A 24,648-nucleotide genomic window follows, 5' to 3' on the forward strand; every position below is an offset into this window, starting at 1 on the left:
GTGGACTTCAAACTTACCTTTATTTATCCTTATTTTTCGCTTTCGCTTAGGGGTTTTTCTTATTTGCGCCATCACCTCACTCTACCTAATCATTCCCTTATCGCCATGGCTTCAGCCGGCCGAAGATGGCAGCAGTTCTTCCAAGAAATGGTGATGGTTGCAGGCACTGTGAGAAACTTCCTGTTTCAGATAATACAGAATGCTTCTAACACTACTATAGTCTGCGTCCGCGTATTTCCTTATTCGTTACCTTCTATCACGCCTTGATTTCGACCCGGAGAGCCAGAAGAAGGAGGAACAACGACAGAAGTCTGCTGCTATCATACGTCGATTGGAAGGCGGGAACGAATCGGATGATGAGGCTCCGCGAAAAGGTGGCAAGCGTGAGAAAGGGCAACGAAAGAGAGAGCTCACCTTGAACCAATACGAACAAGCCATCGCGATGGATGTTGTTGCGCCAGAGGATATCCCAGTATCATTTGAAGATATCGGAGGACTTGATGAAATCATCGAGGAGTTGAAGGAATCGGTCATTTACCCACTGACCATGCCTCATCTCTACGCTTCCACGTCGTCTTTGTTGACCGCGCCCTCTGGGGTCCTCTTATACGGTCCGCCTGGCTGCGGAAAGACCATGCTTGCCAAAGCTTTAGCATCAGAGAGTGGAGCATGCTTCATCAATCTGCACATCTCCACGTTGACAGAGAAGTGGTACGGCGACTCTAATAAATTGGTCAATGCAGTATTCTCGCTTGCGCGCAAGTTACAACCTGCCATCGTTTTCATTGATGAGATTGATGCTGTTCTTGGAACCCGACGAAGTGGTGAACATGAGGCAAGTGGTATGGTGAAGGCAGAGTTCATGACTCATTGGGATGGTCTTACATCGGCAAATTCGACAGGAGAGCCCCAGCGGATTGTTGTTCTAGGGGCGACCAACCGCATTCAAGACATTGATGAGGCCATTCTTCGAAGAATGCCCAAGAAGTTCCCCGTGACCCTTCCTCCGGTTGCCCAGCGCCTTCGTATTCTCAGCCTGATTCTCAAAGACACGAAAGTTGATCGCGACAATTTCGATCTGCACTATCTGGTTAAGACTATGGCCGGTATGTCTGGTAGCGATATCAAGGAAGCATGCCGAGACGCAGCGATGGTTCCCGTGCGGGAGCTTATTCGGGCAAGAAAGGCCAGCGGGATGCAAATGGATGCAGTGGATCCCCAAGAAGTTCGAGGTCTTCGTACGGAAGATTTCTTCTCTCGCGCCGGTGGTATCAAGGTCATTCCCCAGCCAGCTCCATTGTCCACCCCAACCGGCAAAGTCTCCGAGAAGGAAGATGGAGACTGGAGTACTGCGTCTGAAGCCACATCGGAAGCTGAGACTCAACACTCTGTGATGGCTGAGCCGCCAGAGTAAATTTGAGGCACTTTTGGTCGCCTTGTTGATATTTATTCTCACCTTGTCCCGCAGCGCGAAGACTTGGCGTAATCTACTGGAAATGCCGGACTCTGAACCAGTGAATGGCTTCTAGTATGGCCGGCTTGTTGATAGAATTTCTACGTCATATGTACAATGGGTTCAGATACAACGATCTAATACAAATCTTGCTCTTTAATTGTGTTCTTATTGTTCTTATTGTTCTATCTGATCTAATTTTATACATGTGCGGAGAAGGTACAGTAGATTATCCTCGGGGCCGACAAAGTACCAGGTACACAGAATAGGTGGCCTTGACCGGGAAACATCATGTACCGCTACTTTGCCGAGCGGCCAAGTCACCTGCCCCAGAACAAACTTGGTGCATTTGCAGCAGCTTGAGCGTTCTAGTTCCTTGTACTCTGTAATTCGTCTGTACAGACAAATGAAAACAATCCAATCTCCTAATTCTTGTAGTTCTTTGTGGACAATTGTCCTGCTTTCTAATTACTCCGCGTTCAAAAAAGTGCGGGTCGTTATCGTCACGCCTCCTTAGCCTCCTTAGCCTCCTATCGCCTATCCTCCCTCACCTCACTCTCTTGTTTTCCATACCCTTTCAAAGGTTCTGTGCCGTTGGGACTCTTTTATATTTTGGAAGGACACCTCCATATATGATCAAACGTATCCTGCCGTGCTCCCAGTCAAAAGGCCACGAATGCAAGTCCGGGGTGGATGACGAATGGGTCTCTCCTGAGATCAACTCTGATGGCAACTGGTGCCTTGGCGGTACACATTTCTAAGGGGGCTTTTATTTTGCATCCTTGGACCCATTTGCTGGATTCACAGGAATGAGTTCTCAAAATAGCTTTGCCAATGCTTCCCCAAGCTCGAACACGCTCAGCGCAAGCACAACTTCAACCTCTACGGTTCGATCCCGCCCTCGCCCTCGCCGCTTAGTTTCATTCATGGACGACGAAGACGACAGCAATAATGCTACAAATTACTCCTACCAGGACGATGCCCAACCATTTGCCTCGGGATTGTCAACGACCCTTGCGCCCTCCGAGGGTGGAATGACTCGATCCCGTGGAGCGACCCCCTCGCCATTGTCATCCCGTGGAGCGTCACCACTTCCAATGAGGCACCCATCACGCGCGACCGAATCGATCAATCGTGGTACTCGCAGTGGGCCAACATCGTTTGCCTGGAGTGGGCCATCAAAGGCCTCATCGTCAGGGGGTGCAGCGGACTTTCTGGACTCCTCGTGGTCCTCTCTCCAAAGCCTGGCATCTTCAGTACTAGGGAGTGATGCTGGACGAGTCACTCCGAGTAACGCGACAAAGACACACACGCGAAGGAAGCCATCTCGGTCTGACGTATACATTAAGAGTGCTCCCAGGTCGACGTGGGGTCCGTCGGCACCGGCCGCTCCGCAGTTCGGAACTGGGACAAAGGAGGAGCGACAGGCTCTAGTACAGGCCAAAAAGAGAGAAGCCTTGCTCCTCGCTGATAGTGATCCGATCGCAAGCCGTACGCTCCCTCACAAAAGACGCGACTCCGGCGACATTTCATATCAAGCGTCTGAGCCGGAGCACGATGAAGACGCTCTGGCCTATATCCACAAAGTGCAACCCACAGACACTATCACCGGCGTGACGATCAAATATGGCTGCCAGGCTGCCGTGTTTCGAAAGGCGAACGGTTTCTGGCCCAACGACAACATTCAGAGCAGAAACACTGTTCTTCTACCTGTCGACGCATGCTCTGTGAAAGGTCGGCCTGTTCCCAAGAAGCCTGTAGATCTTTTGAGCAACAACGATGAAGACCCTAGCGATAGCTCGATAGCCCCCACGGCTGCCTCTACCGACGACACTTCAACTGAACAGGATACGTCCGCAACCGCGTCTGAGGCGGATGGCAACCATGCTTGGAAGCATGAATCGTGGGTTCACATGGATGGGTTCCCGGACCAGTGGAAATCGGCCGTGTTCCTCGAAGAGCATTGGGATTCTTTCCGCGTACGCGTCGAAAATCTGTATCTTATTCAGATGCAGAACCTCCCGACTTATACCGAGAAACAGTCACTCCTCCGTCGCCTACCCGATCGCCAGCTCCACCTTTGTCCTTTGGCATACTGCCACGAACTCGACCAAATGGCGATCATCCCAAGCCCAAGACCACACACCCCAGTCGTTTTCAGCATCGCCGCCAGCGCAGTAGTATCCAGCTGTCTGGCACGGGGGTGGGTACACTTGACCCCACCTCGACTGGCCCAGGGCCTGCGTTAGATGGGTTCACCCGATTCTTCGCACAGCACATACCGAATCTTGCACTGCCACAACCTCCGGACAATTCCCGGACAGCTTCTTTTGACTCTGCATCCAGTATCACATCCAATGCATCGACTGGCCTCGAGAACATTGGCGGGGCTTTTGAGGGTTGGGTTCGAAAGGTAGCGACGCGCGCCAAGGCCGGTATCAATGAGCTGCAGCAAGGACCATCCACGCCGCAGGGTAGCAGCAGGGGTCGTAATATGTGGCGGATGGATGACCTAATTGAGCTTGACGATGGGATGGTGGATGGCCGGAACTCCCCCAGCCCGTTAAAGGGTGCATCGCGGAGGTCTGAGTTACAGGGCACCTCATCCTCATCCTCATCTAACAGATACAACAGCCCTTCGGTGGTAGCAGCGAGCAGGTCTCGTGCGACTGGATTTGGTTCGGGCTCCAGTCCTTCTGCCTGTGGCGAGCGGGTCAAGGATGATTAACGTGTTTGGGTTTTCAAGCGTACATAATAAGAGTCTCCGCGTGTGTGTATTCTTCGGAGTTCAAGATTTTTGCATTTCTTTTCTTCATCCAACTTTCTTTCCCCTGAGCGTCTTGGTGTTTTTGTTTCCACTTTAGCGTTGCCATTTCCAATCCCAGGTCACACCATTTGGGCATTGGAGCGTCGCATGCATGAGAAGTCTGGATATGACAGGGTCAATTTCAGATGCTATTCACCGTTTGCATACAGCTCATTGACCCGATGGAATATTCGGCCAATGCCTCAAATGGCCAGGCTGTTGCGTGATGGATTTGTGCTGCTTTGGACTGAACAGTAGCATTTCCCCTTTTCATCTCTTCTATTTGTCATGTTCGATGTACAATATCTTCAACGCTCTCATTGCTACTGCGGCGCTTTTTCCCCATGTTACACCGGGACTTCAGCCTGATGCTCCATATAGAACAACATTTTCCAAATAGACTACTCGCTCTGCTGTGATATGCGTCGAGCTTCTTTTTGTCTTATATTGCCGTATTAAAGGAATCTTCAGACTACCTAGGTACTTCTATAGGAGTATAGCCAAGTGCTGACACTGGGAAGACCAATCGCTCTCCACTCTTGGCCCGGATTTTCTTCTTTATTTTCCCACCTATGAGCGCCCAGGAGCCAAAGATCACAGCTCATCCCCAATGATAGACGAGTTGTTCATAGTGGGGTTACTTAAATTGTCATTCAATTTCCCGGGAAAGGGGATGTTTAATTCTCCATGGTTTGAATGTGAGGGTCTACTTTGTAGGCAAGTTGGCAGCTAATGAACTATATAAGAACGACCTTGGCCGTTTTGACTCTTGCCCGTCCAGTTGGAGCTCCCCTCGAACTTCGAAGATGTGGTCGATGACAAGAACCTCGATACTCCTTTCAACCTTGTTCCTCTTCATTTCCGGAGCAACAGCCAACCCTCTCTCATCCAAATCAACAGGGACCAGAGCGAAACTCCCAACAGCCACCCTGTCAACAAGCAACAAGACCCCAAAGACTATCTTTGTAGGCCGCTCTCTTCCAGAGTTCGACCAGGATCTCTTCCTGGGCATCAAGTATGCCGATGAGCCGATCCGCTTCACACCAGCCGAGCTCAAGAGCAACTATGCATCCAAAGATAGTAATTCTGGACCCTATAATCAATCCCTAGAAGGACTCGGCACCACTTCTAAGTCGGTGTACTACAATGCTACAGAGTACGGCTACGACTGTCCTGGCTATGGATCTGATACCACCAGCATGGTTAACAAGGGTCTTATCACCTTGAATGAAGACTGTTTTAACTTGAATATAATCCGACCTAATACCGACGGGAGTCATGGATTGCTTCCAGTTATGATCTGGATTTTCGGTGGTGGGTGGTCACAGGGTGCTACTGCTGATCCGAGGTATGTTGGTCGAGAAATGTAGAGCTAGGTATGAGTATTCATGCCCAGCAAGGATGCTGGATGGTTATGGTTAACCTTATGCTATACCGTCTGCAGGTATAATATGAGTTATATCGTTGAACAGAGCGTATTGAACGGCAAGCCAGTCCTGGGTGTTTCTATCAACTACCGTCTGGCGGCATTCGGATTCCTTGACTCGGAGGAAGTCAGGGTAATGCCACTATATACAGATCTGGATGCAGCGGATTCTCGATACTAACTTGGACTCCAGGCCGAAGGAAACACCAATCTAGCACTGCGTGACCAGCGCACGGCTATGCGCTGGGTGAAGAAGAATATCAAAGCATTCGGTGGTGATCCAAGCAAGATTACTATCTGGGGCGAGTCTGCGTGAGTCTCAGGAATTATATTTTTCGGTATACCAGATGCTTATTCTCGGATAAACAGTGGTGCATATAGTGTCGGGGCCCACCTGGTGACCAACAATGGCGATAATGAGGGTCTTTTTAGAGCTGGTTAGCCCACTCCTACCATTTGTCTCTTACACCAGACTAAGCTCGACTAGCAATCCTGGATTCTGGAAGTGCCGTGGGGCCCCCATACAACGGAACAGAATGGCACCAGCCAATGTACAACCGAATCGTCGAGAGAACCGGGTAAGTCAATGTTGAACAAGTTTCTATCAACAGAAGCTGATATACTAACTCAGATGCACCAATTCAACGAATACCCTACAATGTCTCCGCGAGCTGCCCTACGCAGCCTTATACAGCAATGCAAACGAGGGTCTAGAGTGGTTTGCTACTGTCGATGGCTCATTCATAGCCCAGTATCCGCAAATCAGCTACAAAGAAGGCAAAATGACCCGAGTGCCTATTTTATTAGGGACAAATACCGACGAGGGTACCAGTTTCGGGACGACGGGCACAAACACCGATGAGGATTGTATCAATGAATTGACTAGTAAGTGCTGTGCATAACATGTTTACGGCCACATATTATGACATCGTGCTAAGCGAGTACCGCAGCATCCAAGCGCTGGGTCCTCAACAGTTCCCAGGCTACCGAGCTGCTATCCTATTACCCCGATATCCCCGCCATCGGCTGCCCCTATGGCTGGGGTAACACCACCTGGCCCTCGCTGGGACTCATGTATAAGCGCTATGCATCAATTGCCGGGGATATAACCATGGTAGCGCCACGACGCATGTTAGCACAACGGATGGCAACCTTCAGCGACAATGTGTATTCATACAGATGGGACGTGGCAGCGTTGAACAGCTCAACAACGATCGGGGTGCAACATTTCGCAGAGGTAAGTATAACCCACCTGGTCTGGGAAACCACCTAAGCCTCTAACCTGGAAGATGGACTGACGCTTGTATCCGGCTACACAGATCCCTTTCGTCTTTGCAAACCCAGTACAGACAATCACACCGCTAGGATCCGACCCCGCGCGCTTGGAACTGGCACAGACGGCAGCGCGGATGTGGACGTCATTCGTGGCAGACCTAGATCCCAATGGACATGGTGGTTAGTAGAATATGCGTGCGGCTTGATTGTATTGCCTGGAAGCTGACTGCGTCATAGTGTCTGATGTTGCTGAATGGCCCAAGTATTCGTCCCGCGCGACGAATTTTGTTTTCCGCTTACCCCAAAATGAGAGTTATATCGAGGCCGACACGTACCGTGTCGATGGGATGGATTATATCAATAGTATCGCGCGGTGATATGGAGGTGGAGGCAAGCTAGGCTATGAGAATCTACAGTGTGTGTATGAACACGGGAAACGAATGCAGACATGTACTAGTCCATTTGACTTTCTTCGTCGGGTAACGAGTCAAATCAATGGGCAGCAACGAGACCAGGCTTTGATTTTGTTATCCAAGTAGCCTGTCAACCGTATGACACAACAAGGAATGATTCAAGTTCTTTCTTTCTCGTTTGTTATTTCCATATCTTATATCTGGCTGGAAATTCGTGAATAGCGATTTTGATTTAAGCGCTCTTTGTGCCAATCTTAAGGAGCTCGACCTCGCTGTCAATAGTTAGTTTATTCCTTTATAGTTGGGTAGTATGGTGTGAAAAAGGGAAAAGAAAGGCGAGTTACTCACAAGACAAGCTGAGAGTTGGCAGGGATCAGGCCGGGGAAGCCACTAAAATGATTTGGTATCAGTACAAATTCACAGGAGAGGCCAAAGATGCAATTGGAGTTGCGAGGCATTGGAAGTATCGGATAGGCCACAGATTATTGATCAGAATTGGCCTTGGTTGGTACGTACCGGTCGCCATAGCCGAAGTCACTGTCGAGAGCCGAATATTAGCAATGTGTTCAGTAAATCAGCGCAAAAGCGCAAAGGAAAGTTCAAAACGGCAACTTACGGGCTGATGGTCAGGATGGCCTTCTCGCCGAGGGACATCTGGGGAACACCCTCGTCCCAGCCTATTTATCAAGTTAGCGAACTGAAAGAAGCTATTGGTCTCACAGAAGACTCCGGATATATTGAGACGCACCGCGGATAAGACGACCGACCCCGATGGGGGTGGCAAGGGGACCACGGCCGGGCTTGTGGGAGCTGTCGAATCTATTCAAGGACATATTAGCGCGCGTCGGTTACCTCGAGGTGGCATGGTGACTTGGCTTACACGTTGCCCATGAAGTGGTTGTCGGCCTTATCGGCGTCATATAAGCAGCCGGTGTAGTGAATGGCAACGTGCTCGCCCTTCTTAGGGTAGTCAACACCGTTGCCCTCGACCAGAGTCTTCTTTTCAACGCCCATTGTGAAAGTAATAGAAAGATGTGTCTAGGATGAATATGCGAGATGGGAAGAGAAAGAAGGAAAAAGGAAGACGGGGGAAGCTCGGGAGGGGCAGATTATCCACTTTTTTCCTTGGGCGGGACACGACGTAATGAACTTCAAGTGTCTTCCAGGTTGCAATGAGATTGTTGTTTTTTGGTTATTTTTATTGGCTATCATTCTTATTATAGACTGTCTACCCATCCATCTACTCAACTATTTCTGGTGAGTTTCACGAGTAGAATATTCCCAGAAATCCTTTGAAGCTGGGATGTGTTCGTAATAGGGTTGTTTAACTTGCTTAGGAACAGTTGGAAACAGCCGGGAATACCTGAAAATAGCATGAAAGTAACACCGGGGAACAGTCTACGATATACAAGGATATGATCTGCGTAGGACGGGGAAACTCGTGGGTTTCGTGAATGCCACATGGGTGCAATGGTTGGTATCTCTTACAATGCGATGATGTACCATACGATCAGACCAATCAGCCCTTTCCCTCGGACTACCTAGATATAGAGAAAGGAATCATCTTATTTGCTCTCTTAATACCCCGCGGAGGGGTAATGGCGGGGGAAACATCCCCGCGATCGTAACCCCGGAGCTGTTCTCTGACATTGACCTACAACATATGTTGTAGATATGATAGTAGCAGTCTCAGAGAATACTGTACAAGGAAAAATCTCCTGAATATACATATAGATCGTAGAATCATGACCAAAATGCCATCTTCCTCACGTCCTCTACTGAAATCTCCACAATTTGTGTCTTAGGGAACCGAGCATCGGGCACAGGAGATGACACCGAAGCTTCCAATTGTAGATAATGCAGCATTGAGATACCAGCGCGATCCAAAAAATCAAGCATTGGGCGGAAGTTCAAAGCAACCTGGTCGACGCCGTGGCTATCATCAGACAAACAGAAGCGACCCTTACGCGCCACGAATTCCTACAATTATCAAATTAGTCGAAAGATATATAACAAAAGACTGCGTACTTACCTTGCATATCTCCGCTTTGGGATACGGTTCAGTCATTCCCTTGCGCAACGCAGCCGAATTGAGCTCCAGCATACCGCCGTATGAAGCAATAAAGTCCAAGTTCCGTAAAATCTTACTCCAGACCCCAGGCCAGGTAGTAAAGCTGCGTTCCATGTCATCGCTCTTCAGACGAATCAAATCAAAATGCCCCACAACGAGTGGTTTGAGCTGCTTCAACATATCCAGTTGTGCATCGAAGTAGTCCTCGAATAGTCGCTCATCTGTTCCACCGGCTTTCTCTCGAGCCTGCTCGTACATAGGTCGGTCATAGTCAATTGGTACGGTGTGCATGTGGTGAACTGAGCCAACGAAGAATTCAAAGGGGAACCGTGAAAGCGAGCGTTCGATCAAATCTTTAGAGGCGGGTCGGATCCAGTCAATCTCGAAGCCGATGATGATCTTGATCTGGGAGGCGTATTTCTCGCGGAGAAAGACTGCTTCCTTCCAATAAGCGGCTTCGTTTGATGCATGGCTTTCCTCTGTATCGCCAGATTCAAACTGGATGATTGGTTAATTCGGGATTCTGCGGTAGATGTGTTCCTTACGCACTTCCTCGGGATAGAAATCTTCTTTATGGCGGGGCATATGTTCGGTCAGACAGAAGACTTGCATCTTCTTGCTGATGGCAGTTCGAATCACATCTTCTAATGAGTTTTTGGCATGGCCAGGGCAGAATTGGCCCGAATGGCTATGATGCGAGAATGGCATGTTTTGTGGGAATGTCACTAGGGCTCGTGGTTAGCACAATATTCAAAGTGAAGGATGAGCGGTTAGGCAGGAATAGGCCGTTTTGAACAGTAAATGCAGATTTCATACTCACGTTTGGTTTTTAGGATGTTCTACTGAAGAATATGGAATATGCTACGTGGGGGAGACATCTGGAGTTGATAGACGATAAGGATTTCTGTGCCGTTTTATAGCGCAGCGTAACAAGTAGCACCTCTCTAAATGGCTGCATATATCCATGGATACAGTAATGAATATTTCAATACGCGATTTTTTATTGGTCCTTAGATCTGTATTTTCACTGGAATTTATTTCTTTAATATACCCAATGAAGGTGTTGCTTCCAGCCATCTCCACCGTCTACCCAGGTATCGCTGACCACAGGCGGTGAAGTACATTCATATCGGACACCAATGGTGAGGTTCCAGAGTGAAGCGCGCTGGCATTCGAGTTTCGGATGTACCTCGACTGGTACGACCCAAGTGCAAGCATTGAGCCAGATCAATTCGACCGGATGGCAAACCATATCAAACCCTTAACTTTCTCCAAAACCACACTGCCTAGAAGAGAACGAGTACCCCAATAGCTCTCCCGTACCCCAGTAGTTGCACACTGGGACAATCGCAAGATGCGTACCAGGCAATTGACTGCTTGCCGTCCGGTGCCGGGCGAGCCGCAGCCTTAAGAGACTGAGTGAACCAGCCACAACAGTTGTAATGAGAGTCAACCAATAAAGCGGAGTCCAATAAACCCAGAAATTCATCCAGCGGCCAAAACAGTAGCGACAACATACTCCCCATCATGCGAGATCGATAACTTCGCGACCCTCCCGTCACCCGCATCCTCATCCAGCCCATTCCCAAGATAAACAATCTCAGGCCTCCGACTCACACCCTTCCCAAACCTCCCCCCCCATCCTCCTGAACCCGGACCATGACATCCTTCCAGCCAATCGAAGCTGCACCAGACGGTGCCGCTTTCCGCGCCGCCTCCTTCGCCGCGAAGCGTCCCGCCAGCCAGCGTGTTATATCTGCCGGCACGGGTGGAGGCTGCTGGTGGTATGCGGCGCGTACTTTGAGGATTTCGCTGAAGCGCGAGTGGTAGTCGTGTTGTTCTTGGTCGCAGAGGATACGGCGCGTGAATCGTGGGAGGTAATTAGGTCGGGCGAGGAGACGGGCTATGCGTGGGATGTGGACGATGTCTGTGCCGATGTTGAGGGGAAATGGGAAAGGGAGGGGTTTCATTTTGGGTTCTCGGGTTATTGGTAGGGGTGTTTTGGGGAGTCGTAGTGAGGGTCAAGTGGTTGGTTAGGTTGGGGGGGGGGTGGTGGTGTTCCGAGACCTCGGGATATCCGAAGAGCTTTTTGAAGTTGATTTGAGCAGCACTCGAATTGCTTAACTCATTGGGAGGTCATTCCAAGGTTGATCGTGTATGGATGTCGCGTGTTACCATTGGCGTGGTTACAGAATATGCTTGTTCTATGCTGGTTACAATCTATCTAGGTAGTTACATCTTCTCGTTTTGCTTTACGGTCCTTCATTGCTAATACGCTCCTACTGGCCGGACAAGCAAGCTGATCGGAGCTGTATATAGACATATTCATGCAAGGATATAAGTCCGCAGATGGCTCTTGTCAGGCACCGGCTCCGAACAACCCGGTGCGATTTTGTGTTGAAGCAATCGTACCATCCTTTCTTCTGCCGTGATTGATCTTGCTCAATAGGAGGGAAAAGAACAGACCCAAAGAACAAGTGTCAAGAGGATAATTTTCTATGCAGCGTACAAGCCTCCTATGTACAGATCAATCAACCTCATCCGCCGACATCCCAAAATCGGTCCGTGTAGCTTCTCGAAAAAAACCGTGGTCACAAAAAAAAAACGCTGGGGAAGGGCGGATACACATCGTTGCGCGCTAGAAGTGACAGGAGAGCCGAGGCAGTTTGTTTGAATTCGGAATCCTAGCTGCTCATGTTCGAAAGCTCCATCAATATAAACCGTATCGAGGGGTGGTTTAGTGGCCAGCGGCGGGCTTCTTCTCGCCGCCATCAACCTCCTTCATGAAGTTCCTGTGAGATACTAAGTCAGTAAGACGCTCGGGGGCTGATATCGAGATCCAATTTATGATCGGCGGTTCTCGGTTCTCGGTTCTCCGTGACATACTGGACGAAGTTCTCCTCATCCTTGGAGGAGGCGTTGATGGGAGGACCCTGAGCGGTCTTGGGCTTCTCACCACCGGACATGGCGAGCCAGGAACCGGCGAACATGCTGCCGAGGGTGGCCATGGCGAGCTAATGAGGGGGTGAAGGGAGCATGGTCAGCTTTCATGTTCCACAAGTACCCGAACGAAGCGCGAGGAGAAAGGGATAGCGAGCGCGCAGCGGCCTTTTCGGGGTGGTGTAAACTTACAACGTGGGAGCCGACCTTCTTGCCGGCGATCTGGTAGTAGACAACCATTTTGTAGGGTTGGAATTGAGGTACAGCGAGAGGTTCAATTGGCAGCGATGTGGACGGAATCCTCAGGCTTGGACCAAACGACGAGGTCGGCACGGATACCGCCTTTCCTGATTTGGTTAGACAATTCACATGACTTCGGAACTGTGGATGATTAGGTAAGGACACTCGGGGCACCCGGCTGCATCCGATATCATGTGATCTCCCCGGAACGAAACGCTACGGGGGGCATCGGCATATGAAGATCAATCACAACACAGAAGACGAAATAGTTTACAACATAGAAACCGAGGAGGGACAGAGTCAAGCAAGCTAAAGCTCCGGTCGAAAGCCTCCACAATGAACAATAAATGTTGAGTTCGGCCTCGAAGCATCATCTCGTATATTACTTCTACCCCAGATCCCGAGCCGGAGTTATACTAACGGTACCTCGGAGGGAAATATCCCACAGCTAATGCTGCATATCCCGGCTATGGCTGTGCCTTCGGCTGTGGTGCGCGGTTAATATGAGAGTCTTCAAATAAGAACTCCTTTCCTCCCTTGCATAGCTTTCCTTCATTCTTCTCTTTTACTTTCTGCATATTATATACCCCTTTCGAGTTGGTTCCCCGGCATTTGGCAGGCAAATAAGCGTTGCTTTGTTCGAAACGACTACATAACTTATCACTGACCATACCATACTACATTTACAATGGTCTGGGGCGGTCGTCAACAGGATGAACCCCAGTCTCCCCCACAAGAGTTGTTGGATAAGCCTGTAGTTCGAGAGAAGCTCCCCGCAAAATTGCAACAGTTGGTTGATCGCGACGACGAGTTCTACGATGACCTCTATTCCCAATAGTATGTGAAATTCTAATTCGTCTATATTATTATTATTTCTTATCTCAAGCAAATTGCTGTTGCTGTCGCGTGCTCAATATGGAGGGAAGAGAGAGCCTGAAAAAGAAGGCCGTCGAACGGTACTTCCCGGCTTGGGTCGATGACATACTACCCCGCAAGCTCGAGCAAATCATCGCAACGCCAAAAGCAAGCATAGACGAAAAAGAAACTAACGATGGGCACCTCGATTGACGACAGCTCGGTGAACTCCACAGACACAGGGTTCCGTTATGCCGCGTACGCCAACCGCATCCGCACAATCCTCCTGTCCGCCCATCGCTATGTCGCCTACACTTCAGACATCGGCGAGTCCTTCCGCCCGATTGCACACCCATGGCTCGTGCGCTCTGCCTACACTATCTCCTGGACATACCTGCTAGGCGATGTTGGCCACGAAGGCTACAAGGCCTATCTCCGGAACTGGAAGGCACTGGCTCCTACGGGCGAGGCATACAAGGATGCTAGCCAACCTTCGCAGGACCAGATTATCAAGGGCATGGCGACGGGAAACATGACGATTGGTAAATCAGCTGTGTCCAAGGATGAGCTTCCAAACTGGACGACTCCGGAGATCCCGCTTGCAGAGGATTACCGCATGGTCATGGCCAAGCGCGCGGTGTTCCAGAGTATCGCGAGTATGGGATTGCCCGCATTCACAATCCACAGTGTGGTCCGCTACTCTGGGCAGATGGTGAAGGGGGTCAAGGTTGCCTTCATTCGTACCTGGACGCCGATCGGGGTATGTACCGTTTCCCTTCCGGTCGAAACCGCAAGTTGGCGATGATGATGCTAACGACGGTTTATTGTAGCTTGGTCTCGCTGTTGTCCCCTTCCTTCCCTATATCTTCGATCACCCGGTCGACGAGGCTGTTGAATGGGCTTTCCGAACCGGTCTTCGTGCTTACGGCGGCGAAGCAGCCGTCCGCCCACTGCCAGGCAAGAGCCTTCCTCCTCGGGAAGAAGAGGAAGTCCGTGCTGCGGCGGCAGCAAATCTCTCTTGGGACGAGTACAAGGCTGAGCGAGAACGAGCGCGTGAGCTCCGTCGTCACTCAAGTGAAAAGGCCGGTGGTGGTGGAATCGCATCACTGGCGGGCTGGTTTGGAAAGTCTGAATCGGAGTCGGACAAAAAAAGAAGGAATGAGGTAAATACATCAGTTTCTATTCATTGTTTTGACTGAGGCGCTTCCTTTCGGCTGCTTCTGTCTCTTGCGTACGGGCGCATCTCCCCTACCACTTTTTGTACACATCATTTCCTACTCTGGTCTCCTATTCTACTGATATCCACTGGGTTTGCTTATGCACTTATACCCAATCCTTTTGAACAAATACACACTATTATCGTTCCTCCTTTTTTATATTATATTGCCATGCTGCTCGTCTACGTTGAAGTGAGCCTTTCCAATTTCTTATTGTCATAGATGTGGTTAGTGAAGATTGTCTTGGTGATATATTTCATCTACGGCTCAAAGAGGTGAAGAACATATCCGGTGACTCTCACAAAGAGCAGTCGTTGCAGCATGTGGTGACGTCTTCGTAGACTTCACCTATCGAACCATATAAAGCAGCCAAAAATAATAGGCCCAAGCACCAGCTTAGCAACAGAGGAAGATTATGGACTAAGTCTTCAACTACACTCAATAGCCTGCCGGTTCCCATCATTTCTGTCAGTTGTTGGATATAACTTTAGCAGCCTCGATGTAAAGGAGTGTGGTCCGGACAGCGAATATATCCCGTTGTATGCTTATATCATTACCCAGTCAATAGGTACACCATTCGTAGCAAACCGGGCAACTTCTCCTTTGAAGCTGGAACAGGTGGAATCAATAACCTTGATACGACCAAGTTGTTGCTAAGCGCGGATCAGAATATAAAACGCCTGGGACCCAAATTCTGTAGTGGGACGGCGTTTAATGACCTTGGTTTCGTCAATGTCATGCTGATCGTCGCAGCAGCGAGGAAAGACATTCCTTTAGTATTGATCAGATGTTTTCCATCCGTGACAGTTGAAAAATGGCCAAATGTGCCGAAAGAGCAAGCAGAAGCTTATGTATAGAAGACGATAACCCAATCGGCTGAAACTACAAACACCGATTTTGCCTATATCGAACATTGCTTTCATTGGCCTTGCTGTCAATATTTGAGAGTTGAAATTAGAACTCGAAGATCAGACATCATCAGTCAAAGATCTGCCTTATTGAACAAGCCAACTTCAAGGGTGTCAGTGTAAATACCCATAGTCCTAGGCAGAGTCGGGTTAGTCTGTTTCGAGAACCCATGGTTCCAAACGGGGGAACATTGGGTAGACCCACCTTATTAGCTCAGTGAGCACAACTTTCTTTTTGCTCTTAATTTTTTTACATCACATATTATTGTCCTGTACTCTTTGTATTCTTCCTTTCAGTAGCATACACCATTAGCACAAGCAGAAGAAACGGAATATCCGAACAGTCATGCGTCATTTGGCACATCGAAGCCCTCCACCCGAACGGACTTGGTCTGATACTGCACAATCAAGCGAGCCAGCTTCAAGCGATCATCTCTACCAAGCGTCTGAACCCTCTGACAGGGGTTCTTCACAATTAACCCATCGTAATCATGTTGGAATTCCACCTCTGCCTCCCATTCATATGTTGGGCTCCGCTCCCTGAAGTAATACGGCCGGCCATGCCTCATAACGACCTCGTATGATTTGCGAAATTCTTGAGATCTTCCGGTCTTAATCTCCCCATTTGACAGTACCACCACACTTGCATGCCACGGCATGTCACCAAACAGTTCACCCTGCCGCAGCAGGGGAATAGAGATCTTGTTTCGCCCTAATGAAGGGTGAATAGAGAGACGGATGTATTTTCCGAGTGTCGCGTTAATTACGGCTTCATACGCCTGGTGAAATAGTGAGCCAGAGAGTCATATTTTTAGAACAACCAAATCAGCAACTATATATGACATTGAAACTTACAATGAGCCGGTTGATCATAGTCTTCGCCATCTTCGACACCTCAGCCGCGTAGAGCGCCGGGTCGGCCGCGACAAGAGGGTCAAATCCTTTGGCCCATCTTAGATCCTCTGAGATGCGACCAAGATAGCTCTCGTATGTTGTCTTGGTATCTGGGTTTGTCTCCAATTCATGGTCAATGTCAAATCTCGGATCGAAGTATGTGGGTGACATCAGTTTCTCCCTGCAGGTGGGAACCAGACGCAAATAATCTGCCTTCGAGATTTTCTCGCCATCACCTAAACCCAGTAAATTTATCAGCCGGATAAACTGGATGGAAGAAAATGGTTCTCTTGGGCTATTTTGCGCAGCTCAATGCCATAGTCGTAATATTCGTCGTCGGGAACGCCGACCAAGTCTACACCGTCAGTCTGTTTTCCCATTCTTGATAATTATAGCACCGCTCGGTTGATACAATAAATAGCATACCATTATATACTGGTCCATCACAAATGAGGATTAGTCGCGCGCCATAAGGGTAGACTTTCGAGATATCCTCGCAGAGGTGATTCAACTTCGCCAGGCCGATTTCTTCTCCTAGATCGGTTCCATCCCCTAGCACTTTGTTCTGGTTCGGGCTCTTCCATGGAAATGCAGGTAAGACCATGGTGATTGGCTGGTTCGCGGTGATATTGATCTTCAGCTTCTCAGGCACGGATTCGAACACCCTTCCGACGTCTTTCTGATGGCCATCTTTGCTCGAATGCAAGCAAAACCGCTTTAGCACCTCGACAACTTTCTGGGAAACTTCGTCTGGGGCATATTCAAATTTCATTGTTAATAGAATGCAGAGGAACTCGTGGATGTGTGCAGCAAAATGAGACTGTGGATGTTCGGATGTTATTATTATCCCTCCGTGTCAAGATCAACATCTGATTGCAGTGACATGTACGGAGTACTTTGCGGTATTTTATTAAGTTACCTGCACAATATATAGGTATTGTTACCTGCAGCAGTACCTGTAATCGGTAAGAAACTTGAGCATATCTGTAAGATTTCTGCAGGAGCGGGTACATTGATTCCACAATGTACGTAGCCACATTTTAGATCTCAACTCTCATATACTGCCCACCTCCCACTTTATTACCCGAATCCTCGGATATATTTCTTTTTGCTCTTTTGGACCGAAACAATATGGGACAGCCAAATATGTCACAGAGCAATGCGGCCGGAGCATGCTTGACTACCACCGGTTTGTCTTACACAACGTCGACCACTACCCATACTACTCCTACCGAAGAATCCCCGCTATTTATTCGCCCAGATCCCGGTCAACAAGATGAAGATCGCAAGGCCGAGAATAATGAAATTCCTGACGGAGGTCTCTTAGCGTGGACCCAAGTGCTGACTGGACACCTGGTTGTGTTCAATGTTTGGGGCTATATTACATCGTAAGGGAGCCCTGTCACATCCGAGGTCAATATCAACTGTTGACCCAATATAGATACGGCTTTTTTCAGGAATACTACGTCAGAACACTCGATGTGAGCCCAGCGAATGCGTCTTGGATAGGAGCGGTGCAGATGTTCCTCGTCCATTTCCTGGCCACTTTCTCGGGGCGAGCGATGGATGCGGGTTACCTGAGACAATGTATCACCCTTGGGTGTTTCTTTCAAGTCTCCGGAGCATTGGCAACCTCATTTGGCACAAAGTTATGGCATTTCTGGCTAGCGCAGGGCATCGTCAGTGGAATTGGCCACGGGCTCGTCTTTAGCCCCATGATCTCGCTGTATGCGACATACTTCAACTCCAAGCGAGTGATGGCCGTCTCGCTGGCTTCTTGCGGGGCAGCGACTGGAGGAATGATTTTCCCAGTGGTCGCGTACCAGTGTTTCAACAACATTGGCTTCGCGTGGACTGTCCGGATCATGGCGGCCATTATCCTGTTCAACAGCGTTATAATTGTCAAGTTTACCAGATCTCGGATTATACCTCGGAGCCCTCCTCCCTGGGTTGATTTCAGTGCATTCCGTGAACGCCCTTACCTCCTTTTTTCGATCGGCTCATTCCTGATCTTCGAGGGTATCTACTTTGCATACATCTATGTAAGTTTTGTTTGGTTTCGCATTGGTTGATGGCATAACAACTAACAGCATCTACAGCTTCGACAATATGCTCAGGTCCATACGGATTTCACTGCATCGGACTCGCTTCTCCTTTTAATCCTGATGAATGGCGTTGGTGTTCCGTCTCGCATTGCATCTGCATTTGTTGCAGACCGGTGGCTGGGTGCGGTAAGGACTTGCATTGCAGTCTCCATCCCTTGCGGAATCGCCATTCTAGGGTGGATTGGTGTACACACCCACGTTGGCATGTTCATTTGGGCCACAGTCTACGGATTACTGGTAAATTGTGCACAGAGTCAATTGCCCGCTGCCAATGCGTACTTTGGATCCAAAGACCCGGAAAAATCCGGCGCACGTGTTGGGATGATCACCACGATCAATAGCATTCCATTACTGACTGGACCGTACATAGCAGGACAGCTGATCGCGTTACGGGGAGGTGATTACCTGTACGCGCAATTGTTTGGGGGTATTTGCATTTTAACTGGAGCGTTGTTTGTAGTGGGATCTCACATTTCGGAGGCTTGAAAAAAAAAAAATTTACCGTACATGCGTGATTATATTTGAATAGAGCGTTATGCAGTGTATCTACTTGTCTTACCGGGATGATCATGAGTATCAAGCACAGTTACCTAGGTAGGTATTACCCTTAAGTCACATAACAGAGTCTCCAAGGTTACTTGTTTAGTGTGTTACCCTATCTTTGCCATCCTCATCTTCACGTGCATGTGAATGAATATGAACGTGAATACATTTCTCCATTTCTCCTTGGCTAATTACATTAAACTGACCTTGGAATACTCCGAATCAACCAAAATTGTGTGACTTGCTTTGTTTCAGCATGACTTCCCTGCTACCACGTTTTTCCCAACTCTTCTCTTCACGTGCCTTCTCCACCAATGGAGCATTACACAAAATGGGCCTCAGACCTCTCCATTACCACCTTCCATTGTTTCCAGGATTCCAGCTGCTAGACGTGGCTGCCCCACTGGACATTCTCAACATTCGCACGCAGTACCCTGACACATCAGCCATCACCCTGACTGTATCCGCCGCAACTCCGGACCCAGTCTCAGTGAAACCAATCCCTCCCCGAAGGCAAATTGGCAATTTGATCTGCCCGCTTCAAACATCAATACAGCTTGCAACCAGCAAATGCTGCCACAATGTACATTCGCTGACGTGGTCTCTGCCCTGAAAGCGGGGAAAGTTGCCGAAGATGGTAGTGGTGAATTCAAGCCGATCGATGTATTGATAATTCCAGGGGGCCCCGGGACACGCCTGAACCGTATTTACGACACTAATACTACATCCGATAAAGTTAAAGTCCCCAACACGCAGGAGGTTCAGGACTTTCTGACTGCTGTTGCGCCCTTTGTCCGCCACAGCATCATTACTGTTTGTACTGGCAGCCATGTCCTCTCGCAGACTGGTCTTCTAGATGGACGCCAGGTGACAACAAATTCAGCCCGCTACGATGATGTCGCTAAACAAACTGGCGACGTGAAATGGCAGCGCAACAGACGGTGGCTACGCGATAGTGTTCCCAAGGATGCGATGTCTGACGGCCTGTCATTGCTACCTGGGGTTGAGATATGGTCATCTGCTGGGATAACTGCAGGGATTGATGTGATGCTGGAGTTTATTTCGGAGTATTATGGTGGTATCGAAGTCGGAATAGAGACTGCGAAGCGGATGGAGTATCGCTGGGAGCGAGAGAAGGAGGCTTCTCACTTCTTGTGAATCGGTTGCCTAAATGAGACCACCAAAATTTATGGATGAGCTCAACTTGCTTGATCAAGGCTTCCAACATTATACTCGATGCACATGACGGAGGTTTTGGCGATGGAATACTCCCGGTCTTGGCATGACTATAGTCAAGCTGTGAAGCTAGAGCAATTTTAGACATGCATGTCATCCCTAACAGCTGCAGTGCGGCGTACCACTGGTACACGTTATATTGTGTACAGAGAGCAGCGGGCACTTGACCGTCCAGTCTAGTCTTAAGCTCCCATCGGGATATCCTGGACCTTGATGACTTCGCACGGTGTATCAGCTTTTAGCCAGTCAAAACAATGAAATGTCACATCGACATGTTACATTTCTTCCCGGAATATTTTGCCACGGACATTAATTGGTTCCCCTGTCCCCACGATCCCGACCTCTCGTGTAAGGCATTCCGGATCCTAGCCTAATCAAGAAGCGGTTTCCGTCAGATCATGCATGAACAGTCAGTTCAACAGCTATAGAATTCTTAGGTTGATAGAGCATTTTCGAATGGCCAATCAGTAACCATTTAGCTGCAACACGGCGTGTCCACATATAGTATCCCATATTGTTCTCCGGGCCTCTTCGATCAAATTCCTAATCCGGGCATATATGAGAACACGGTCATACTCCAAGTCATGCGCTAGCTTCAGCGCACATGTAGTCAGACGGTAAGCAATACAATTTTATCTTCTTTTGCGCAATAACATAGTTCTCGCTCCAGATTCCACCGACAGGTTATCAGAAGTACAAAAAGGACGGTGAAGAAGCTTGGGGGAAGGACAGGGAAGTTTGGCGGCGAATATACATGGACATATGAAACAAGAGCTGGGTGACAATAGAAAGCCACCAAATTCCAACAAATACACGAGGATACCACCCCTATAAGTCACGAGTACATTCGAGTACCAGATCTACCCCTTCCCCATCCCTAGCTACAACCACGACTTCCCCGCTCCCACCTATCATGAGCTATATCAAAATGCTGGCTACGACGGTAGTCGAAGTCTCCGCCCACCTAAACATAATCCCCTTGGACTATATCACCCCCATCCCGAAGACACGAGTCTCCTTCCACCCAAAACCACACGCAGTCTCCCCAAAACCTGGAACCACCTACACCCATCCCGACACACCGGCAATATGTCCCACATCAACCCGCCTAAAGGCAGAAGAAATAATGAACATCGTGGAGTGCTACGGCTCCCACGAGTGCACAACCCCAGCTGGTGAATGGCTGGGTCGGTCATCGTTCACACCGCGCGTGCAAACCCATATCGCAGCCAGCAGGGCGATTCCTTATGGTCCTACCGGCTTTTCCAATGAAGAGTAATAACCGCATGGATAAAGTTCTGGGTGCGCTTCCAGATTTGGGGGATGAGCTTGGGTTGGCGCGGTTGGTGAATCTTTGTCGGGATATTAAGGCTGTTTACCCGCCTGGTGCGGTTGTGGTTATTGTTACGGATGGGATTTGCTACAATGGTGAGATTAGACTCTCCTATTAATTTGAACGTTAGATACATGATAGGACGCTAATTTGATTCCGAGATCCTAGATCTTACGGGGATTTCTGATGAGGAGGTCTGGGAGTATGGGAATCGACTGCGGAAGATCGCTGTTGAGAAGGGATATGCTTGTATTCAGTTCCATCGTATTATGAATATGCTGGGTCTTTATACTGCCCAGATTTCCAAATCCGATTATGTGAAGCTCTGTGGTCTATCGAGGGCTGAACTTCATCGACGATGTGGACGGCCGGAGTTCGATGTCGATAAGTTTTTGAAAAGTGACGAGGATTATCTGAGGACATATAACGGTAAGTGTATTGCTTTCATGTATAATTAATGCCTCTGGCTGATTTACTGCAGGATACGACAAGTTCATGAAAGTCGATCTAAAATTCAGCCCTGTGACCAAAGATTGCGCTGGCCCCAAGCAATATAAGAAGAAGATCAAAAGTATTGCAAAGGAAATGATTGCCCGCGGAGTGGTCAGTTATTTAGAGCGCCATGTAAGGTGACAATATGGCTAATCTTATAGGTTATAGGAGTACGCGGAGCTCGTACGCCAAATTTACCCGGACTCACTGCGTCTCTCTATCCATCCTCATCAGGACAGACAAAGCTGTCCTTTCCCTTATCCCACAGAAGAACTCGTTTTCCATGAGTCCTTGGCACTGTAGTGTTGCAGTAACAACGGCAGGGGAATTCATAACAGCTCACCAATCCGCACATCGGCAGAAGTTTGACCTCATTAAGAAGGATGGTCAACCATATTTCTTCCGTGAGAGCTCGCCGCTCTTCAATTGGAACGCCAGTGTTGATTTTGAGCATCATTATGGGCAAAATTTGGTTGTTAGGGTACGGAAACAGATGGATCAAGAACTATCTGACTCGGATTTGGACAAGTTGGCACATTTGGCAATCCAACAGAAGAGTGTGTCCTTTGTCTATGTATAATTTCGATATTCTGAATGAAACGGTACGTTAGTTATTATCTTAGGGCCTGATGGATGTAGTTACATGAATCTACCAATTTTCATCTAACCTACAGGATATATACAAAAGGTGTAGCAGTTATGGCAGACTGATATAGCCGATTGACTTCACAGGTAGCGCGTTACCTAGGATCTTGCAGTAAACTTATTTCTCTCATTGTGTATTCAAATTCCTAATATGTTAACTTTGGTCATAGTCATGTCGTATGTCAAATACTGTCAAATCGCAGGGAGATTTGTTGTCCACGTTTCTATGTAAACCTCATCTGGCATAGAGCGCAGACTAGAAACTGCCAACCCCAGGATCATCAGTCTGGACAGACAGTATATCAGAGTAGTAGCGTATAGAATGCACAAGTTGAATTTCTTTGACAACTTCGGCAAGTGTTTTCTCAGTGGGAAAACATTAGTCTTTGCGTTGTCAATGTTCGCTTTGAGCTCATCTCCATTCAAGCAATCCACGAGATCTTTAAAATCAGATAGAAAGTTCTCAGGTAGGCTAACTGTCCCAACTCTTTCAGATCGATGTCCGTTCTCGAGGAAGCTGTTCATGCAATCTAGAAAAGCAGGATGTGCAATTCTGTCTGCGAAGATCTGCTTGTAATGTACCTGGTCCCTCTCTTCTTCATCCACGGCAGCATATACATCTTCCAACCTCCTTTTTGCTTGATACAAATCCTGTTTATATAGAGAGTCTCGGCAATACCAAGAGATCTCTCGTAACAGGTTTATACAGCCACGCATAAACTCGCGCGTCCTGTCTGTCTGAACGGTGATTTGCGCCAGGGGAATGATAGCAAGGCCGGTCATAGGAACTGTGATTGAGAGAATGGTGGTAACTTTCCGTAGAAGTTTTTCAACCTCTGTAGGAAAATGGAAGTTCCAAGCTATTAGATGGAGACATCCGACTGCTGCTGACATGACGGCCAAGGTTGGAATTGCCACATGTGTTGTCCTGGATGCTCCTAAGGGGATATTATCGTTCTTGATGCGGTCAACTGTTTGATCATCATGGGAGCTTCTGTGATTGGTGAGAATCTCCCAGAAATTATCGTGATTTTGTATAAATCTGAGTGGCTCAGCCCCAGGTTTCTTATGCTGGACTGTTATTGGAACACCTATGTCTTGGGGCTTGTACCAATATACAATATAGGTGTCTATCCCAAAAACAGCCAGACCGAGTGTGAGCGCTTCCAGCTGGGAGAAAGGCAGGCTCTGTGTTTTTTGGACAATGAGAGAAATCACTAGTTGTGATATCTGGATGAGGGCAATTCCTTTCGCGAAGATGTCTTGCTTACTTCGATCCGTAATGTCGTCTTCGGTGACTTTGGGCATCTCGTAGAGCTCGCAATCTTGGGCATAATGCGAGGCAGTCAATGGGAAATAGATGTTCCCTCGATAATGAAATCCGCCCATATTTGCAAAATAGGAGTGCGCAAGTGCCCACTCTGGGGCTCTTTTGGTATCGGGCTTGTACTTTTCAGAGTTCGAGGGGTCCTCGGCTTGTGATTTCTTGGAGTGTTCCAATGGTACAGCTACTTCTAGACGGAGGAGCCGAAGTCAATGCTAGCAGTGACACTACTACAAGAGAGACGGCCTTCATGCTTGCGGCAAAAAATGGCTATGTCGATGTCATGCGACTCCTCATAGAAGGGGGCGCTGATATTGAGGCTGAGTTGGCATATAAATGGGGAGCCAGCCTTCTCACGCGCATTAAAACACGGCCACACCAATGTTGTTCAGTTTCTGTTGGAATGGTGCACTCACCGTCACCTTGCGATTGATACCCAGGGTATACTGAGTGCATGTAGCTCTGCGATAGT

At 48.5% G+C, this 24,648-nt stretch overlaps 11 protein-coding genes across 11 annotated transcripts; 6 read left to right on the forward strand and 5 right to left on the reverse strand.

Moving 5' to 3' along the window:
- Window positions 1–105: 105 nt before the first annotated feature.
- N7519_010820 (protein-degrading AAA family ATPase MSP1) lies at window positions 106–1,414 on the forward strand (the record flags this gene model as incomplete). The annotated part of the gene is made up of 2 exons (XM_057297593.1): window positions 106–168; window positions 221–1,414. The coding sequence occupies 2 exons, from the start codon at window positions 106–108 to the stop codon at window positions 1,412–1,414; spliced, it is 1,257 nt and encodes a 418-aa protein (XP_057145475.1).
- An 848-nt stretch (window positions 1,415–2,262) lies between these two features.
- N7519_010821 (putative LysM domain protein) lies at window positions 2,263–4,181 on the forward strand (the record flags this gene model as incomplete). The annotated part of the gene is made up of 2 exons (XM_057297594.1): window positions 2,263–3,656; window positions 3,800–4,181. The coding sequence occupies 2 exons, from the start codon at window positions 2,263–2,265 to the stop codon at window positions 4,179–4,181; spliced, it is 1,776 nt and encodes a 591-aa protein (XP_057145476.1).
- An 884-nt stretch (window positions 4,182–5,065) lies between these two features.
- Window positions 5,066–7,337, forward strand: N7519_010822 (putative triacylglycerol lipase (LipA); the record flags this gene model as incomplete). Its single annotated transcript, XM_057297595.1, has 9 exons — window positions 5,066–5,607; window positions 5,704–5,818; window positions 5,879–5,997; window positions 6,055–6,122; window positions 6,173–6,263; window positions 6,317–6,570; window positions 6,636–6,922; window positions 7,005–7,140; window positions 7,198–7,337. 9 exons carry the CDS (start codon window positions 5,066–5,068, stop codon window positions 7,335–7,337), a joined length of 1,752 nt encoding a protein of 583 aa, XP_057145477.1.
- Window positions 7,338–7,605: 268 nt separating this feature from the next.
- N7519_010823 (FKBP-type peptidyl-prolyl cis-trans isomerase) lies at window positions 7,606–8,387 on the reverse strand (the record flags this gene model as incomplete). Its single annotated transcript, XM_057297596.1, has 6 exons — window positions 7,606–7,645; window positions 7,722–7,763; window positions 7,890–7,910; window positions 7,990–8,050; window positions 8,122–8,192; window positions 8,254–8,387. 6 exons carry the CDS (start codon window positions 8,385–8,387, stop codon window positions 7,606–7,608), a joined length of 369 nt encoding a protein of 122 aa, XP_057145478.1.
- Window positions 8,388–9,116: 729 nt separating this feature from the next.
- On the reverse strand, window positions 9,117–10,152 carry N7519_010824 (histidinol-phosphatase; the record flags this gene model as incomplete). The annotated part of the gene is made up of 3 exons (XM_057297597.1): window positions 9,117–9,353; window positions 9,406–9,942; window positions 9,994–10,152. 3 exons carry the CDS (start codon window positions 10,150–10,152, stop codon window positions 9,117–9,119), a joined length of 933 nt encoding a protein of 310 aa, XP_057145479.1.
- Window positions 10,153–11,057: 905 nt separating this feature from the next.
- Window positions 11,058–11,414, reverse strand: N7519_010825 (uncharacterized protein; the record flags this gene model as incomplete). The annotated part of the gene is made up of 1 exon (XM_057297598.1): window positions 11,058–11,414. The coding sequence occupies one exon, from the start codon at window positions 11,412–11,414 to the stop codon at window positions 11,058–11,060; it is 357 nt and encodes a 118-aa protein (XP_057145480.1).
- A 767-nt stretch (window positions 11,415–12,181) lies between these two features.
- Window positions 12,182–12,624, reverse strand: N7519_010826 (ATP19 family protein; the record flags this gene model as incomplete). Its single annotated transcript, XM_057297599.1, has 3 exons — window positions 12,182–12,236; window positions 12,331–12,458; window positions 12,577–12,624. 3 exons carry the CDS (start codon window positions 12,622–12,624, stop codon window positions 12,182–12,184), a joined length of 231 nt encoding a protein of 76 aa, XP_057145481.1.
- Window positions 12,625–13,312: 688 nt separating this feature from the next.
- N7519_010827 (uncharacterized protein) lies at window positions 13,313–15,473 on the forward strand (the record flags this gene model as incomplete). The annotated part of the gene is made up of 4 exons (XM_057297600.1): window positions 13,313–13,461; window positions 13,699–14,239; window positions 14,310–14,642; window positions 15,453–15,473. 4 exons carry the CDS (start codon window positions 13,313–13,315, stop codon window positions 15,471–15,473), a joined length of 1,044 nt encoding a protein of 347 aa, XP_057145482.1.
- A 475-nt stretch (window positions 15,474–15,948) lies between these two features.
- N7519_010828 (isocyanide synthase family protein) lies at window positions 15,949–17,270 on the reverse strand (the record flags this gene model as incomplete). The annotated part of the gene is made up of 4 exons (XM_057297601.1): window positions 15,949–16,383; window positions 16,460–16,734; window positions 16,767–16,853; window positions 16,925–17,270. 4 exons carry the CDS (start codon window positions 17,268–17,270, stop codon window positions 15,949–15,951), a joined length of 1,143 nt encoding a protein of 380 aa, XP_057145483.1.
- Window positions 17,271–17,644: 374 nt separating this feature from the next.
- Window positions 17,645–20,304, forward strand: N7519_010829 (Major facilitator superfamily domain general substrate transporter; the record flags this gene model as incomplete). The annotated part of the gene is made up of 4 exons (XM_057297602.1): window positions 17,645–17,886; window positions 17,940–18,540; window positions 18,598–19,010; window positions 19,593–20,304. The coding sequence occupies 4 exons, from the start codon at window positions 17,645–17,647 to the stop codon at window positions 20,302–20,304; spliced, it is 1,968 nt and encodes a 655-aa protein (XP_057145484.1).
- A 1,006-nt stretch (window positions 20,305–21,310) lies between these two features.
- Window positions 21,311–22,787, forward strand: N7519_010830 (uncharacterized protein; the record flags this gene model as incomplete). Its single annotated transcript, XM_057297603.1, has 6 exons — window positions 21,311–21,569; window positions 21,679–21,810; window positions 21,884–22,144; window positions 22,197–22,318; window positions 22,376–22,390; window positions 22,569–22,787. The coding sequence occupies 6 exons, from the start codon at window positions 21,311–21,313 to the stop codon at window positions 22,785–22,787; spliced, it is 1,008 nt and encodes a 335-aa protein (XP_057145485.1).
- Between the last annotated feature and the right edge of the window lie 1,861 nt (window positions 22,788–24,648).

This window comes from Penicillium mononematosum (genome assembly GCF_028829835.1).
Source record: "Penicillium mononematosum strain IBT 11891 chromosome Unknown utg000005l:1.0-9366267.0:1.0-9372171.0, whole genome shotgun sequence".
Classification (NCBI taxonomy): Eukaryota; Fungi; Ascomycota; class Eurotiomycetes; order Eurotiales; family Aspergillaceae; genus Penicillium; species Penicillium mononematosum.